This window comes from Drosophila guanche, unplaced genomic scaffold, assembly GCF_900245975.1.
Source record: "Drosophila guanche unplaced genomic scaffold, DGUA_6, whole genome shotgun sequence".
In the NCBI taxonomy this organism is placed as follows: domain Eukaryota; kingdom Metazoa; phylum Arthropoda; class Insecta; order Diptera; family Drosophilidae; genus Drosophila; species Drosophila guanche.
The window spans coordinates 2,796,581-2,809,427 of record NW_022995750.1 but is presented as its reverse complement, the minus strand read 5'-3'; the positions used below and the strand labels follow the sequence as shown (position 1 = coordinate 2,809,427).

At 44.0% G+C, this 12,847-nt stretch overlaps 5 protein-coding genes across 7 annotated transcripts; 4 read left to right on the top strand and 1 right to left on the bottom strand.

Moving 5' to 3' along the window:
- The first annotated feature begins 82 nt into the window (after positions 1-82).
- LOC117586701 (transcription factor Ouib) lies at positions 83-1,697 on the top strand. Its single transcript, XM_034276968.1, has 3 exons — positions 83-350; positions 435-985; positions 1,050-1,697. The coding sequence occupies exons 1-3, from the start codon at positions 153-155 to the stop codon at positions 1,408-1,410; spliced, it is 1,110 nt and encodes a 369-aa protein (XP_034132859.1). The 5' UTR covers positions 83-152; the 3' UTR covers positions 1,411-1,697.
- A 160-nt stretch (positions 1,698-1,857) lies between these two features.
- LOC117586698 (transcription factor Ouib) lies at positions 1,858-3,488 on the top strand. 2 transcript variants are annotated; one of them, XM_034276965.1, is made up of 4 exons: positions 1,862-2,079; positions 2,143-2,693; positions 2,753-2,998; positions 3,054-3,488. In XM_034276965.1, the coding sequence occupies exons 1-4, from the start codon at positions 1,960-1,962 to the stop codon at positions 3,334-3,336; spliced, it is 1,200 nt and encodes a 399-aa protein (XP_034132856.1). In that variant the 5' UTR covers positions 1,862-1,959; the 3' UTR covers positions 3,337-3,488. The 2 variants fall into 2 exon arrangements, with proteins under 2 accessions (XP_034132857.1, XP_034132856.1); XM_034276966.1 differs by lacking the exon at positions 3,054-3,488 and having other exon boundaries at positions 1,858-2,079; positions 2,143-2,659; positions 2,753-2,930.
- A 2,527-nt stretch (positions 3,489-6,015) lies between these two features.
- On the top strand, positions 6,016-7,448 carry LOC117586699 (transcription factor Ouib-like). The gene is made up of 4 exons (XM_034276967.1): positions 6,016-6,221; positions 6,285-6,820; positions 6,880-7,125; positions 7,181-7,448. The coding sequence occupies exons 1-4, from the start codon at positions 6,102-6,104 to the stop codon at positions 7,425-7,427; spliced, it is 1,149 nt and encodes a 382-aa protein (XP_034132858.1). The 5' UTR covers positions 6,016-6,101; the 3' UTR covers positions 7,428-7,448.
- Positions 7,428-9,146, bottom strand: LOC117586696 (transcription factor Ouib). The gene is made up of 4 exons (XM_034276963.1): positions 8,906-9,146; positions 8,101-8,846; positions 7,790-8,035; positions 7,428-7,733 (listed from the first exon to the last, which is right to left on the bottom strand). Exons 1-4 carry the CDS (start codon positions 9,044-9,046, stop codon positions 7,568-7,570), a joined length of 1,299 nt encoding a protein of 432 aa, XP_034132854.1. The 5' UTR covers positions 9,047-9,146; the 3' UTR covers positions 7,428-7,567.
- An 11-nt stretch (positions 9,147-9,157) lies between these two features.
- LOC117586694 (VPS35 endosomal protein sorting factor-like) lies at positions 9,158-12,840 on the top strand. 2 transcript variants are annotated; one of them, XM_034276961.1, is made up of 11 exons: positions 9,158-9,246; positions 9,306-9,396; positions 9,463-9,576; positions 9,629-9,797; positions 9,851-10,506; positions 10,560-10,726; positions 10,794-11,076; positions 11,139-11,449; positions 11,513-11,844; positions 11,905-12,482; positions 12,548-12,840. In XM_034276961.1, exons 1-11 carry the CDS (start codon positions 9,182-9,184, stop codon positions 12,653-12,655), a joined length of 2,874 nt encoding a protein of 957 aa, XP_034132852.1. In that variant the 5' UTR covers positions 9,158-9,181; the 3' UTR covers positions 12,656-12,840. The 2 variants fall into 2 exon arrangements, with proteins under 2 accessions (XP_034132852.1, XP_034132851.1); XM_034276960.1 differs by having other exon boundaries at positions 9,629-9,800.
- Positions 12,841-12,847: the final 7 nt, after the last annotated feature.

Sequence of the window (12,847 nt, the reverse complement as noted above, 5' to 3'; positions counted from 1 at the left end):
TATTTTTTCGATTTTGAGGGGAAAACTATTTGCAACTGAAAGCAGCGAGCACAGAATTAAAATTATAAATAATAGTATACTTTTGTTTACTTTTATTTTTAAAACCAACCCTTAAATTCGCGCCAACAAACGATAAACGCGTCTCCCAGTGAATGTCAGCGCAGCTGCTCCAATTTACATGCAACTGCATTCCATTAAGTCGACTTTTACAACAAGCGAGAACCTCAAAGATGTTAATAAATATGTGCAGAACTTGCGGCAGGCGCAATCTCTGTGACCAAAGCATAAATCTATTTGAGCAGGCCAACAGGAAAGTGGTGCGGCATATTTTCATGATTGCTGGAATTCGGGTAAGCCGGAAGTTGTGTTTGAGACTGAGAAATGCAAATTTACATGTCCCCATGCAAATGTCTTTGTTTTGGGGTATACCGCAGTTGAGAGATCTGTCGAATGTTCCCGGCTTCATCTGCCATTGCTGCCAGTCGGATCTCAAAATGGCCATGACCTTTCGGAAGCTGTGCCTCAAGACCCAGAAACGATGGCAGCCCAAAATTGTGAAAGACGAAGACTCCTCTCTTAGCGAAATGGAATGCCAAGCACAGACAGAACCGTTGAAGGGGAAAATAAAGAATTGTAGCAAAGTCAGCACATTTATGGAATCTGATGACGAGCCAAAGGAGCCGGAAGAACCGTTCATAATAATGCTGGAAGAGCAGCCAACGAGCAATATTTTCGAGTGTGAACAAATCGATGAGGAGGAAGCCAATAACTTGGACCTGGATATCGTCTTAAAATGCGAGCCAGAGGGAAGTAGCAGCGAAGCGGAACAGCTAACTGGTGACCCAATACTAATCAAAAGTAGCCACAAAGTCAAGTCGGAAGACGAAGCCTACATATGCGAGCTGTGTGGGACGCATTCCCATTCAAAGACTGTTTTTGAGCGCCACATGCGAAAGCACACGGGTGAGCGCCCGTACGGTTGCCTGTAAGACTCATAACAAAGCTCCCAATTATGAAATGTATTAAGTCCCCATTATTATGTTTTGCAGGGAGTGTACCGCAAAGTTTTTCACTGCCGCCGAATTGCGTTCACATCATCGTGTCCACACGGGAGAGCGGCCGTTTGCCTGTCGCTATTGTGAGCGGCGATATGTGAGCTACATGGGCAGATTGAAGCACGAGAGAATCCACACCAATGAGCGCCCTTTTGTCTGCGCCGAGTGCGGCAAGGCATTCACCAACTCCTATATACTAAAGAACCACATGCTAGTGCATACGGGCGAACGACAATTTCGATGTGATCTCTGTGAGCGATCTTTTCAGCGTAAGACGCATCTGCGGACGCATTTCCAGTCAAACACTCACCAGCAGAACCTCGTGAAGCAGCAGCAGCTAGACGGTGTTTTGTGAAGTCCTATAGAATAATTCGTAACACGTACAACGGGAACCAAATGGAATCTTAGTTTAAAATGAAAATTGCTTAGCGGTCTTATTTTGAGCCAGTGTTGCACGGCGGCACCTGTACATGTGGCGATGTGTTGCGAACAGTGCTGCCAACTCGTCGGGTCATAGAAAAGAAGGTAGAAATAGCCAACAAATTTTGTATGACAAAATAAACATTTTCTGTAGAAAAAAAAAACGGATGATTTCTTATCGTTTCCATAGGAATATCATCCCCGATTCGGTCGACCAAAAATGTATCGCATATAAGTACTGAGCTTTAATATAGATCTTTGGAAGGTAACAATCACGCACGTTTTCTTGAAAAATAGCTATAGTTCCTCTAGTTCCCCGCTGTTTTACAATATACCCCGCATGAGCAAATTGAAAAAGCTAGATCTAGTTGGAAAAGAGCTAAATTGGCAACCCTGGTTGTGAATGGCCAACTGTTGTGTGGGTGGAATTTCTTTGTTTACAATTGTTAATTATTAGGTTTTATTAGCCATTTGTCGTACTAAAATGCTGCAAAACGTTTGTCGAACATGCGCCAGCAACACGGAAGACAAAAATGCATTGAAGCTTTTCAGCAGCAACGCGAAGGGTCTGGTGCAACAAATCAATTTAATTGCCGGCATATTGGTAAGATAGAAGGAATTCAAAATATATATACTATTAAAACAATAATTTCAATCCACACCTCAGCTTCAATTCGATCCCGATTTACCGGATTGGATATGCGAAAGATGTCAAACCGCCGTGCAGAGTGCCATAGAGTTCCGTGAGCAATGTCTGAACAGCCAAGAAAAGTTAAAAACCTGCGATGGGATGCCCACTGAGTGTTCCAGGTCTGCATCCACCCAAATAATCTGTGTACGCCGTAGTACACGCACCCAGAAACAGCTGGGAGCTGCTACAGAGCCAAAGAGTCCGCCCAGTCCCACAGAAGTAATGATCAAAGTTGAGAATCTGAGCAATGGCGGCGATGTGGAGGACGATGGTGTGGACCAGCTGGATAACAGCAATGATGCAGATCTTGATTTCGTATTTAAAGAGCTGCCCTTGTCAGAAGATTATGACCCTGGATCACCAGCCAAAGTCCGAAAAGGTAGACGAAAGAGACACTCAATCGAAAAGCGCCAAAAACCAACTCTAACCGTCTTCTTTTGCGATCAATGTGGCACCAATATCACTGGGAAGTCTTCGTTTGATCGCCACCAGCGTAAGCACAGCGGCGTTCGACCCTTCCAGTGCGAGTAGGCTGAGAAAACGAAGCTCCTTCAGTGCAGCTTGTAATTTGTTTGGCCCTTTTTAGACTCTGCCCCGCCCGCTTTCTATCCGCCGGGGAGCTGAAAGGACATCAGGTGATGCATACGGGGGATCGTAACTTCCCCTGCCGCTACTGTGAACGCACCTATGTCAACTACAGCGGGCGGCTGCGTCACGAACGCACTCATACCAATGAAAGGCCTTTTGTCTGCTCCCAGTGTTCCAAGGGCTTCACTAATTCATACATTCTTAAGAATCATATGCTCGTCCATACGGGCGAGCGCTTGTTTAGGCAAGTAACCAACTCATTGTGGTTCAATTTGTTACATTAACAGCGCCATTTGCAGATGTGAGCTGTGCCAGCGTTCGTTTACGCGACCAACCCACTTGAAGACCCACTATCGGTCGAACACGCACAAACACAATCTGGAAAAGGCAAAGGCCCAGAAACAGCAGCAGTCAGAGGGCTTGGAGATGGCTCTGCCACAGCAGACTGACTTCCTAGTGGAGCAACAACCGGCAATGGCCTTCACGATAGAAGGGCCTTTGCCTGTGGAGCAGGAATCCTCATTGGATGTAGCCGCTCAACAGCTCTTGGGACCATCAACCTTAGTATTTAGTACAAGCTGAACCAACGACAACGTAAAGCCAAATATACATAATTAATGCCTCAATTTTATTCGCTTAAAATAAGATTTACAAAGACCATTTAAAATATGTCTTTATATTTTAAGCCTTACTCTTCAAAAATAAACCAGCAACTGGAGACTTGATAATTTTCATTTGAAGATAGAATTATTAATGATAAAACTCTTATTACAACTCAACTTCTATTATACTACCGCTGAAATGCTACTTGTCAGTATAGTCCGCCATTACACCAATTACGGCTAATTTTATACTTGCATTTTTATACCCGAAACTCGAAGAGTAAATAGGGTATATTGTATTGTTGCACAAAATTGGATGTAAGGTGCGCGCAATAAGTCACCTTACAATCATAAAAACATTTGTTAAATTTTAAAATTTTGTTCTTTCCTTAATTTTGCCTTAAAGTCAACAAAATAACAATTCAAAAATGCCAACAAAAGTTTTTTATACTCTGGGAAGGTCTTTTGAGAATTAAATAAAAATTTTCCAGAGCGAAATAAGTGAACTTATTTTTATTTAATTCTTATTTTTTTAAAATTTACTTAAACTTACAATTCGCAATTCGTATTAAATTGCTTAAATATGATCTCCTTTGCTATTTAAAATTTCTGTTATGCGTCCTGGCATTCAATATATCATTCTTAGAAGTAAGCATGTATCCAAATTTCTCCCATTCCTTGACAATATCTTTTTATACACGGTACTCGAAGAGTAAATAGGGCATATTGTATTTGTGTGAATAACGGTTGTATGTAACGCACAGAAGGAAACGTTTCCGATCCCATAAAGTATATATATTCTTGATCAGCATCAATAGCCGAGTCGATAGAGCCATGTCTTGTTTGTCGGCTAGTTCTCAGAGACTATAAGAGCTAGAGCCACCAAATTTTGGCTCCAGATTGCTGTATTCTCACACTGAAACCAGTGTATTTAAAAAATTAGACCCGTTAAAAGCGTCTCACACGTCCCTTCTCGTTAAACTCTTTTAATGTGGTAGAGTGTCTTCCATGCATATGCACTTTGATGGAAAGTATGCACCAAAGGTATTCAATTGGGTTCAAATCAGGAACAACGGCTGGCCAAAATCTGAAATTTTCTCTCTTCAAAAAATATTTTTCTGTACATAAACACATGAATCGCGGCATTGTCCTGTTTAAATGTCTAGGAATCTCCATAATGCGTTCCCCAAAAATTAAGAAGATCTTCGTCTAATAGTTGAACGTATGTTTCCGAGCTTATTTTGTGAGTAACAAAACATATTACACACTTTCCAGCAATACCAAATACAGGCCACACTATAAGGGACCCTCTTTGGACATTTTCACATGTTTTGGAGCCTGTATATCCCTATAGTAATACTGATACCCATCTGAACCCTCTATATTTGATTTTTTCTCATCACTGAAGATGAAACTTGGCCACTCCAAGTCTCTTAATTTACGATTTTTGAAAATTCAATGTGGGCAACATTATGTCTAGGAATTAGCTGATATTTGTCAATTTGCTTTCTTATGAAATGTTCTGATTTGCTTTCTAAAGTAGTTGCACTTGATACTTTGATACGAAGAGAGCTAGTTCGTGACAAATTGGCAGTGCTCTAAGGTTTTATTTAATTGCTAGGCTTTTTGTGCGGCGCTTATCCCGCTTTTGCAGTATTGGTAAGCGGCCCGAGCGAGGTCTTTTTCCGTGATTTTCAGGATCTATTACCAATTTTCGGATCGTAAAATAGCTTTTGTTAACTTTTCTAGCAAATTGCTGGAGTGGAATCCCCTTTTCGCGATAAGTTGAAACTTTTTAACCTTCTTCATTAGAAATATAGCGGGTTTGAAACACCCTATTGAAAATAAATGTAAGGTCAATTATTTCGCTCTGCGGAACCTAATTGGATTTTCTTCTGAATTTTGTTGTTGCCATTAAGTTGAATATATTTTACGAGTCTCTGCCCAAAAAACAATAGACCAAACCCAACGAAGAAGATTTGACAGCAGGTCATAAGCATTGTAAGGTGACTTATTGCGCGCACCTTATGTAACGCACAGAAGGAAACATTCCGATCCCATAAAGTATATGTATATTCTTGATCAGCATCAATAGCCGAGTCGATTAAGCCATATCTGTCTCTCCGTCCGTCCGTCTTATTGAGCGCCTGGCACTCAGAGACTATAAAAGCTATAGCCACAAATTTTAGCATCCAGATGACAGACACTCTAGTGCCTCCTTTCTACACGACAGCTTAGGTTTGATAGACAGCTTAGCTTTTACACGCACAAAAACACAAAACGGCTTTGGACCATGCTTACTAGCGCGGTTTTCCTCGTATCCTAATAGAAATTTCCATACTATACTATACCTACCTGTTGACAAGACACAAATTGTCAAAAGACGATTTTTGTTGGTTGACCTTTTTAGTTTTAAACTTAATTTGAAAACATTCCAAGAAAAGAAGAGAGAATTGATTGATAAATCGGAAAAATTACAGTTTTAGCGTGGAGACTCCTAACTAGCTAGTAATATCAAACAGACGATCAAAGTCGAGGAAAATGATTTAAGGTTACGGTATATTTACTGTAAATTCTGAAAATGCATGGGTATATTCCGAGGGTCTGTCGGTATATATTATCGATACCAAACATTAATGGAGTTCATCGACAAAATTGAAGTAAACCTGTAATTGTTTACATTTCCCGCCGGCCCGACAAAACATAAAAAAAAAACATTTGGTTTTATTATCCAATTGTACTAAAATGCTGGAAAAAGTTTGTCGAACATGCGCCAGCAACACGGAAGACCAAAATGCATTGAAGCTTTTCAGCAGCAACGCGAGGGGTCTGGTGCAACAAATCAATTTAATTGCCGGTATATTGGTAAGCTAGAATGGATCCAAAATATATATACTTTTAAAACAATCATTTCAATCCCCACCTCAGCTTCAATTCGATCCCGATTTACCGGATTGGATATGCGAAAGATGTCAAACCGCCGTGCAGAGTGCCATAGAGTTCCGTGAGCAATGTCTGAGCAGCCAAGAAAAGTTAAAAACCTGCGATGGGATGCCCACTGAGTGTTCCAGGTCTGCATCCACCCAAATAATCTGTGTACGCCGTAGTACACGCACCCAGAAACAGCTGCCAAAGAGTCCGCCCAGTCCCACAGAAGTAATGATCAAAGTTGAGAATCTGAGCAATGGCGGCGATGTGGAGGACGATGGTGTGGACCATCTGGAGACCAGCAATGATGCAGATCTTGATTTCGTGTTTAGAGAGCTGCCCTTGTCAGAAGATTATGACCCTGGATCACCAGCCAAAGTTCGAAAAGGTCGACGAAAGAGACGCTCAAGCGAAAAGAGCAAAAAACCAAAACATGCCTGCTTCTTCTGCGATCAATGTGGCACCAATATCACTGGGAAGGCTTCGTTTGAACGCCACCAGCGTAAGCACAGCGGCGTTCGACCCTTCCAGTGCGAGTAGGCTAAGAAAACGAAGCACCTTCAGTGCAGCTTGTAATTTGTTTGGCCCATTTTAGACTCTGCCCCGCCCGTTTTCTATCCACCACTGAGCTAAAAGGACATCAGGTGATGCACACGGGGGCTCGTAACTACCCCTGCCGCTACTGTGAACGTACCTATGTCAACTCCAGCGGGCGGCTGCGTCACGAACGCACTCATACCAATGAAAGGCCTTTTGTCTGCTCCCAGTGTTGCAAGGCCTTCACTAATGCATACATTCTAAAGAACCATATGCGCGTCCATACGGGCGAGCGCTTGTTTAGGCAAGTAACCAACTCATTGTGGCTCAATTTGTTATATTAACATTGCCATGTGCAGGTGTGAGCTGTGCCAGGCTTCGTTTTCGCGACCAATATACTTGAAGGACCACTATCGGTCGAACAAGCACAAGCAGAATCTGGAAAGAGCACAGGCCGAGAAACAGCAGGGCTTGGAGATGGCGCTGCCACAGCAGACTGACTTCCTAGTGGAGCAACAACCGGCAATGGCCTTCACGATAGAAGTGCCTTTGCCTATGGAGCAGGCATCCTTACTGGATGCCAACCAACAACTGGAGACTTGGTAATTTTGATTTGAAGATAGAATTTATTAATGATTAAATTTTTATTACAACTCAACTTCTTTTATATATCTGCTGAAATGCTACTTGTCAGTATAGTCCGTCATTACGCCAAGGCTAATTTTATAATGTTGCACTTTTTAGTTCTAAATATTTAAACTATCTTCCTCCACCTCCTCCAATTTATGTTCCTTTTTCTGTTCCCTCTCCTGTGTGATCCCGGCCTTCTCCATGTGCCGCTTGTGCACACCCGAACGGAAGTGCGTGCTCAGATGAGTGGGGAGCATAAAAGATTTGTCGCACAGCTCGCACCTTTAAAATCGAACACGTCAAAGCAATTATGGGCAGGAATTAAGCTGTTTACTCACCTGTAAGCGCGTTCGCCGGAATGTATTAGCATGTGGTTCTTAAGAATGTAACCGGTAGTAAATGCCTTGCCGCATGTGCCACAGACATATGGTCGTTCATTGGTGTGGGTACGCTCGTGCTTTACGCGAGTGGTGTAATCGGTGAAGCAGCGGCCGCAGTACTGGCAAGCGAATGGACGTTCTCCGGTGTGCTTACGCATATGGCGCTTCAACTCTGATGTGGTGCAGAAGCGAGAATTGCACAGTCTACAAAAATAAATATTAATTGTAATGGATACTGTAGCTGCGGGTGTTGTGTGGGGGACACTTACTCGCAGCCATACTGCTTATCGCCTCTGTGGCGACGGCAGTGCAGCTCGAAAGCCATGCGGCCCTTGATGTGATTGCCACACTGCTCACAAATGTACATGCCGCCAGTTCCACGTCGCCGCGGGTCGTCAGAGCGGGCCTTCGGCTTGGGCGGCAGACTGGACTTCTTCACGACAATATTCTCGTGCTCATACTCATCGTCTAACACGTTGTCCAGCACGGCCACTTCGTCATCAGAGTCATAGACATAGCCGTCATTGCCATCGCCTGTAATGAGTTCCCCAGATTCATCCATCATCTCTTGCACCTGATGCATTTGATCCTCATTTTCTTCGTCTGCCATGAGGCTTTCGTACTCGGCCTCCTCTATAAGCGATGCCTCGTCCTCCTCGACCACGTTGTTTTCGGCCAGATCGTAGAAATCATTGTCATATTCGATTTTTGTTTCCATTTCCTCCTCGTCTTCCTCCTCCTTTGGTTCGATATCATCATGACGATAACTTTCTTCAGTTTCTCCGTGTTCAGGTGGCTGGGCCTTCTTGTCGTCGTCCTCCTCCTCGCCTTCCAGATCAGTGCCCATAATGGCAGCTTTGTAGAACGAGGATATCCCCTTTTGCTGGTCTGCGGTTAGTCCCGTTAGCAGACTCCGCTGGGCGCCTATGCAACGCTCGCGAAATTTGATTGCAGCACTCAGTTCCATTGAGCAGCACTCGCAAATTAGATCCGGAAGACATGCAAAGGACTCCAGCTATGAGAATATATGATTTCTACAACTATTAAGAATAATTTCCGGCCAAGATACAGTACCCGCAATCCAGTGATCGTCTCAATGTTCTCAATCAGTTTTAGATTTGATTTGTCAAATAAACGCGGCGATCTTTTAGTGCTTGCATACTTCGCACACACCCGGCAAGTGCTATTCAAGTGTTTTAACGACGACTTGGACATCTTTTTGGTTGCAATTGTAAGAATTTTTGACTTTTTTATAATAATTTGTGAACTCAAAAAGTAAACGCGTCGCTTGTCAGCTGGATTTTTGCCATTCACAACGCACGCAGACATGCCCATTCGACGCGGCTGTACATGTTGAACAGCTGTGACTGTGATGCCGACAACAACAACCAGGACGCTATGTCGAATTTGGATTGGTTCGTTTTCAGGGAAAATGTACAACTATTTGTTGATTAAAATGCCCATTTTACTCTAGGGTGTGCGTGCCGCGTTTGTATGAAGTGAGGAAAAACCACTTGGCTGGCCGTGCCACGCTGGAGCATCCGCTAAAACAGCAGACAGTCACGGTAAGTCTTGGAATATGACGCCCTGTTGGACTTTAGTTTATGAACCCTCGAAATTCTTGCATGAAGATGGTGGACAGCAATCCTTTGAGCCAGGCTCTGGAGGGTACTGATCCACTTTCACAATTTGCGCGCCAAGATGAAGAACTGAATGATCCACTCTCCCAAATGGTCAGCGAATTCGTAAGTGCGTAATCCCCTAACCACCCATGAACTGAGCCTTCCCCTTCCATAGGACCTCAAGTCGAAGCGTCGCGAACGTGACAGGACAGAGCCAGAGGATAATACGCTGCAATGGAGCACAAGGCGCTTGGGTATTCTCAATCGCTTCACCACTAATGAGAAGCTATCGCTATCGACTAGTTTTTTGGTCGCCTCTGGCAGCTTGGATGGCGGCAGCGAAAGTAGTAAGTCTTGTGGAGTGATGTTATTCCTTTGCTAACACACTCAATCTTAGTCAAAGCACAAACTGTGGTGGCAGACAAGACCAAGTATCGGTTGGAACAGCTGGATCATTTTGATGATGGTACTATGCGGCACATGATGGACCTCACGCAGCCGGAATACATTCAGAGATTCGAGCAACTCAAGCAGGAGCTCACCCAGTCCTGGAACAATGATCAACGAGTGAAGGCTCTGAAGATTGCCATACAGTGTGCCAAGATGTTGGCGGACACCACTGTCCTGCAGTTCTATCCCAGCCAGTATGTCCTCATTACGGACATTTTGGATGTCTTCGGAAAGCTGGTGTACGACCGATTGCGTGCCAAGGCATCGGGACTGCCTGGTGCTTCGGCGGCCACATTGGAACGCGAACGTGAAGCTGCTCGGGATACGTGCCAGAATTGGTTCTACAAGATTGCTTCCATACGAGAGCTGCTGCCGCGCTTGTACTTGGAAATGTCCATATTCAAATGCTACGAGTTCTTGACATCCGATCGCGAGGAATACGAGAAGTTGCTGCGACGCCTGACGCACCAGTTAAGAGGCATTGCAGATCCCTTGGTTTCCAGCTATGCGCGTTGCTATCTAGTGCGCATGGGTGTGACTGTAACGCCCAGTAAGACATATATTCGTGAGAATTTTGGCGATTTGTTCATTGTTTATCCTCAGGTGAGTGAAAGTACTGTCTTAATGGCTTTATTTGATCAATAATTCTGGGATAGATCTTTCGCTTTGTGGCCCGTTTCAATCTGCATCCAGAGATTGTCACCGCCAGCTCGTATCTGCAGCTGTATGCGCCAGCATTCGATTATATGCTGCTGTGTTTGGTTCACAAATGTGAGCTTCATACGCAGGATATGCTCAACGAATGCAAACAGTTGAAAAACAAGTGAGTGGCAGTCCATATATGTATGTATTTAAATGAATCCCATTCCAACTCTTGAATGCCTCAACAGCGGTGCAATACTGATGTCCATTCTGAGCTCCTTCAAATCTGAGTTCATTGCCACAAATGCATTGGAGTTTGTAGAACTGATAAATGCCTCAGAGACGCCCGGCATATCCAAATCCCAGCTGCTTCGTTCACTGGGAAGCTGCGTCAGCAGTTGTGCGCCGCTGCAGGAACAGCGTGTGACCTTTCTGAAGGCTGCCTTTGAGACCATCAACAAACTGACGGATCCGAATGAGTACATCAATTGCGTAGAGACCTGGGCTGTCTTCGTATCACAGTATTTTACGGTGCGCTAATACCGTGATTTAATCTATACATCTCTTATTAATTATTGATTATGTTTCGATAGATACACGAAGTGAATCGTTTGCTGGGAGAACTGAATACTCGCATGTGCTTGGGCAAGGCATATGAGAAGCACTACCCACAGTTGCAGAATATTCTGTCGAGGATTATGCAGAATTATCGCAGCATTGAGCTGCTGTTAATACAGCCAAACTTCTTGCCCTATTTGGATCTGTTTCAGAAGGAATCAGTGCGCGTGGAGGTCTGCAAGACAATACTCACATATTACAAGCAAAACAGTGAAGAATACACCTGCGATGCTGTTGTCACGAATGCTCTGATGTATCTGGGAAAGATTCTCAATGATTCTGTGAAGTATGTGCATCTTTAATCTTGTAGAAATCTTTTTCCCAATTATCGTTTCTGTTCTTCGTGCAGTGCTCTCTCGATGGAAGATGAAAGACGACAGATATCGCAGCTTATTAATGTCTTTATACACAAAGTACACTTTGGTCGCGACTTGGAGCAGCAGCTAGGTTTCTATGTGGAGGCTAGGGGCACATTTAGCAATCTAGATGCGGTATATGTCACCCTGGTGCATGCAGCTTGCAAGCTGGCAACGCGTAATACCTCAAAATCGACTGGCTTCATCAAGGCCTGCATTGCCTACTGTTTTATAACCATTCCGAGCATCAGCGCCGTCCAACAGCAAATGGATTTGTATCTGCTTTGCGGCCAGCTGGCCCTCAGGCATCTGTGCCTGGGACAGGGTAAGGCATTTCTTCAATTAATATCTGAATTTCTGTTTAAACAAGTTGAGGTTTTCTTAGCTGATTCCTGCTTTGAGGCCGCTTTGCAGCTGGTGAATGAACTGCCTGCCGCCACCGTGGATTTCGAGGGTAAACCCCGCAGCCTGGAGCGCTATTTAGTCACGTATCTGTGCAACATGCTGGCCACGTTGATTGTGGTGCCCGATAGTCCAGAGCAGGGAGTGCTGTACTTCTTGCGCCTGCTCCTCGATGTCATTGGGAAGCACGAGTTCAAGGCGGACAGCACGGCGCCGAGCGTCATCTATCTGCATGCCTTGGACATGCTCTATGTTCAGTCTCTGGAGAGGTATCCCTATCACATACAGGGTGTGGTTTCCAATGATGATTTGTACGGTCATGATCCCAAGTTTCTAGTGGAGATCAATAATCTGTGTGTCCAAGTGGTGGATGCCATTCTGCTGCAGCTCAAAGCCCTAGGTGTAGCCCAGCAGCAGCGACAGCAGGCAGAGCTATCCCTAGATCTGTTCTTAAGAATTGTGCGCTATGCCGATTTGGAGAAGGAAACTGTAGCCCAATTGGCATTGAACCTCTGGCTATTGGCTAACAAATCACAAACACAACTGGATGTAAAGACTCTTGTATGTAAAGCACAAGTCTATCGTTTTTGGAATCCGTTTCTTATGGATTTATTGTACATTTTCAGCCACAAACATTACGCGTTGTAGAGCTTCTGTACAAACAATTGAGGGATGTGGCACCTGCGCAGGCACAGGCCATTGCCAAGCTACTCCTGCGCATGCGCAACAGCTGAGAGATGGAGCGAAGCCTGGTTGCTTGCTGAGATTATTCAATATATTCTTATACCCTATATGCATGAATCTTTTACGGATTCAAGGCGTGCATTATAACCTACCTTCAGTTTTGTGCTTTTTTTAGCTGATATTTGTATGTGCAATTACAAACAAATGTATGTTTACATATAAAGACTTGAAACAAGACTTGA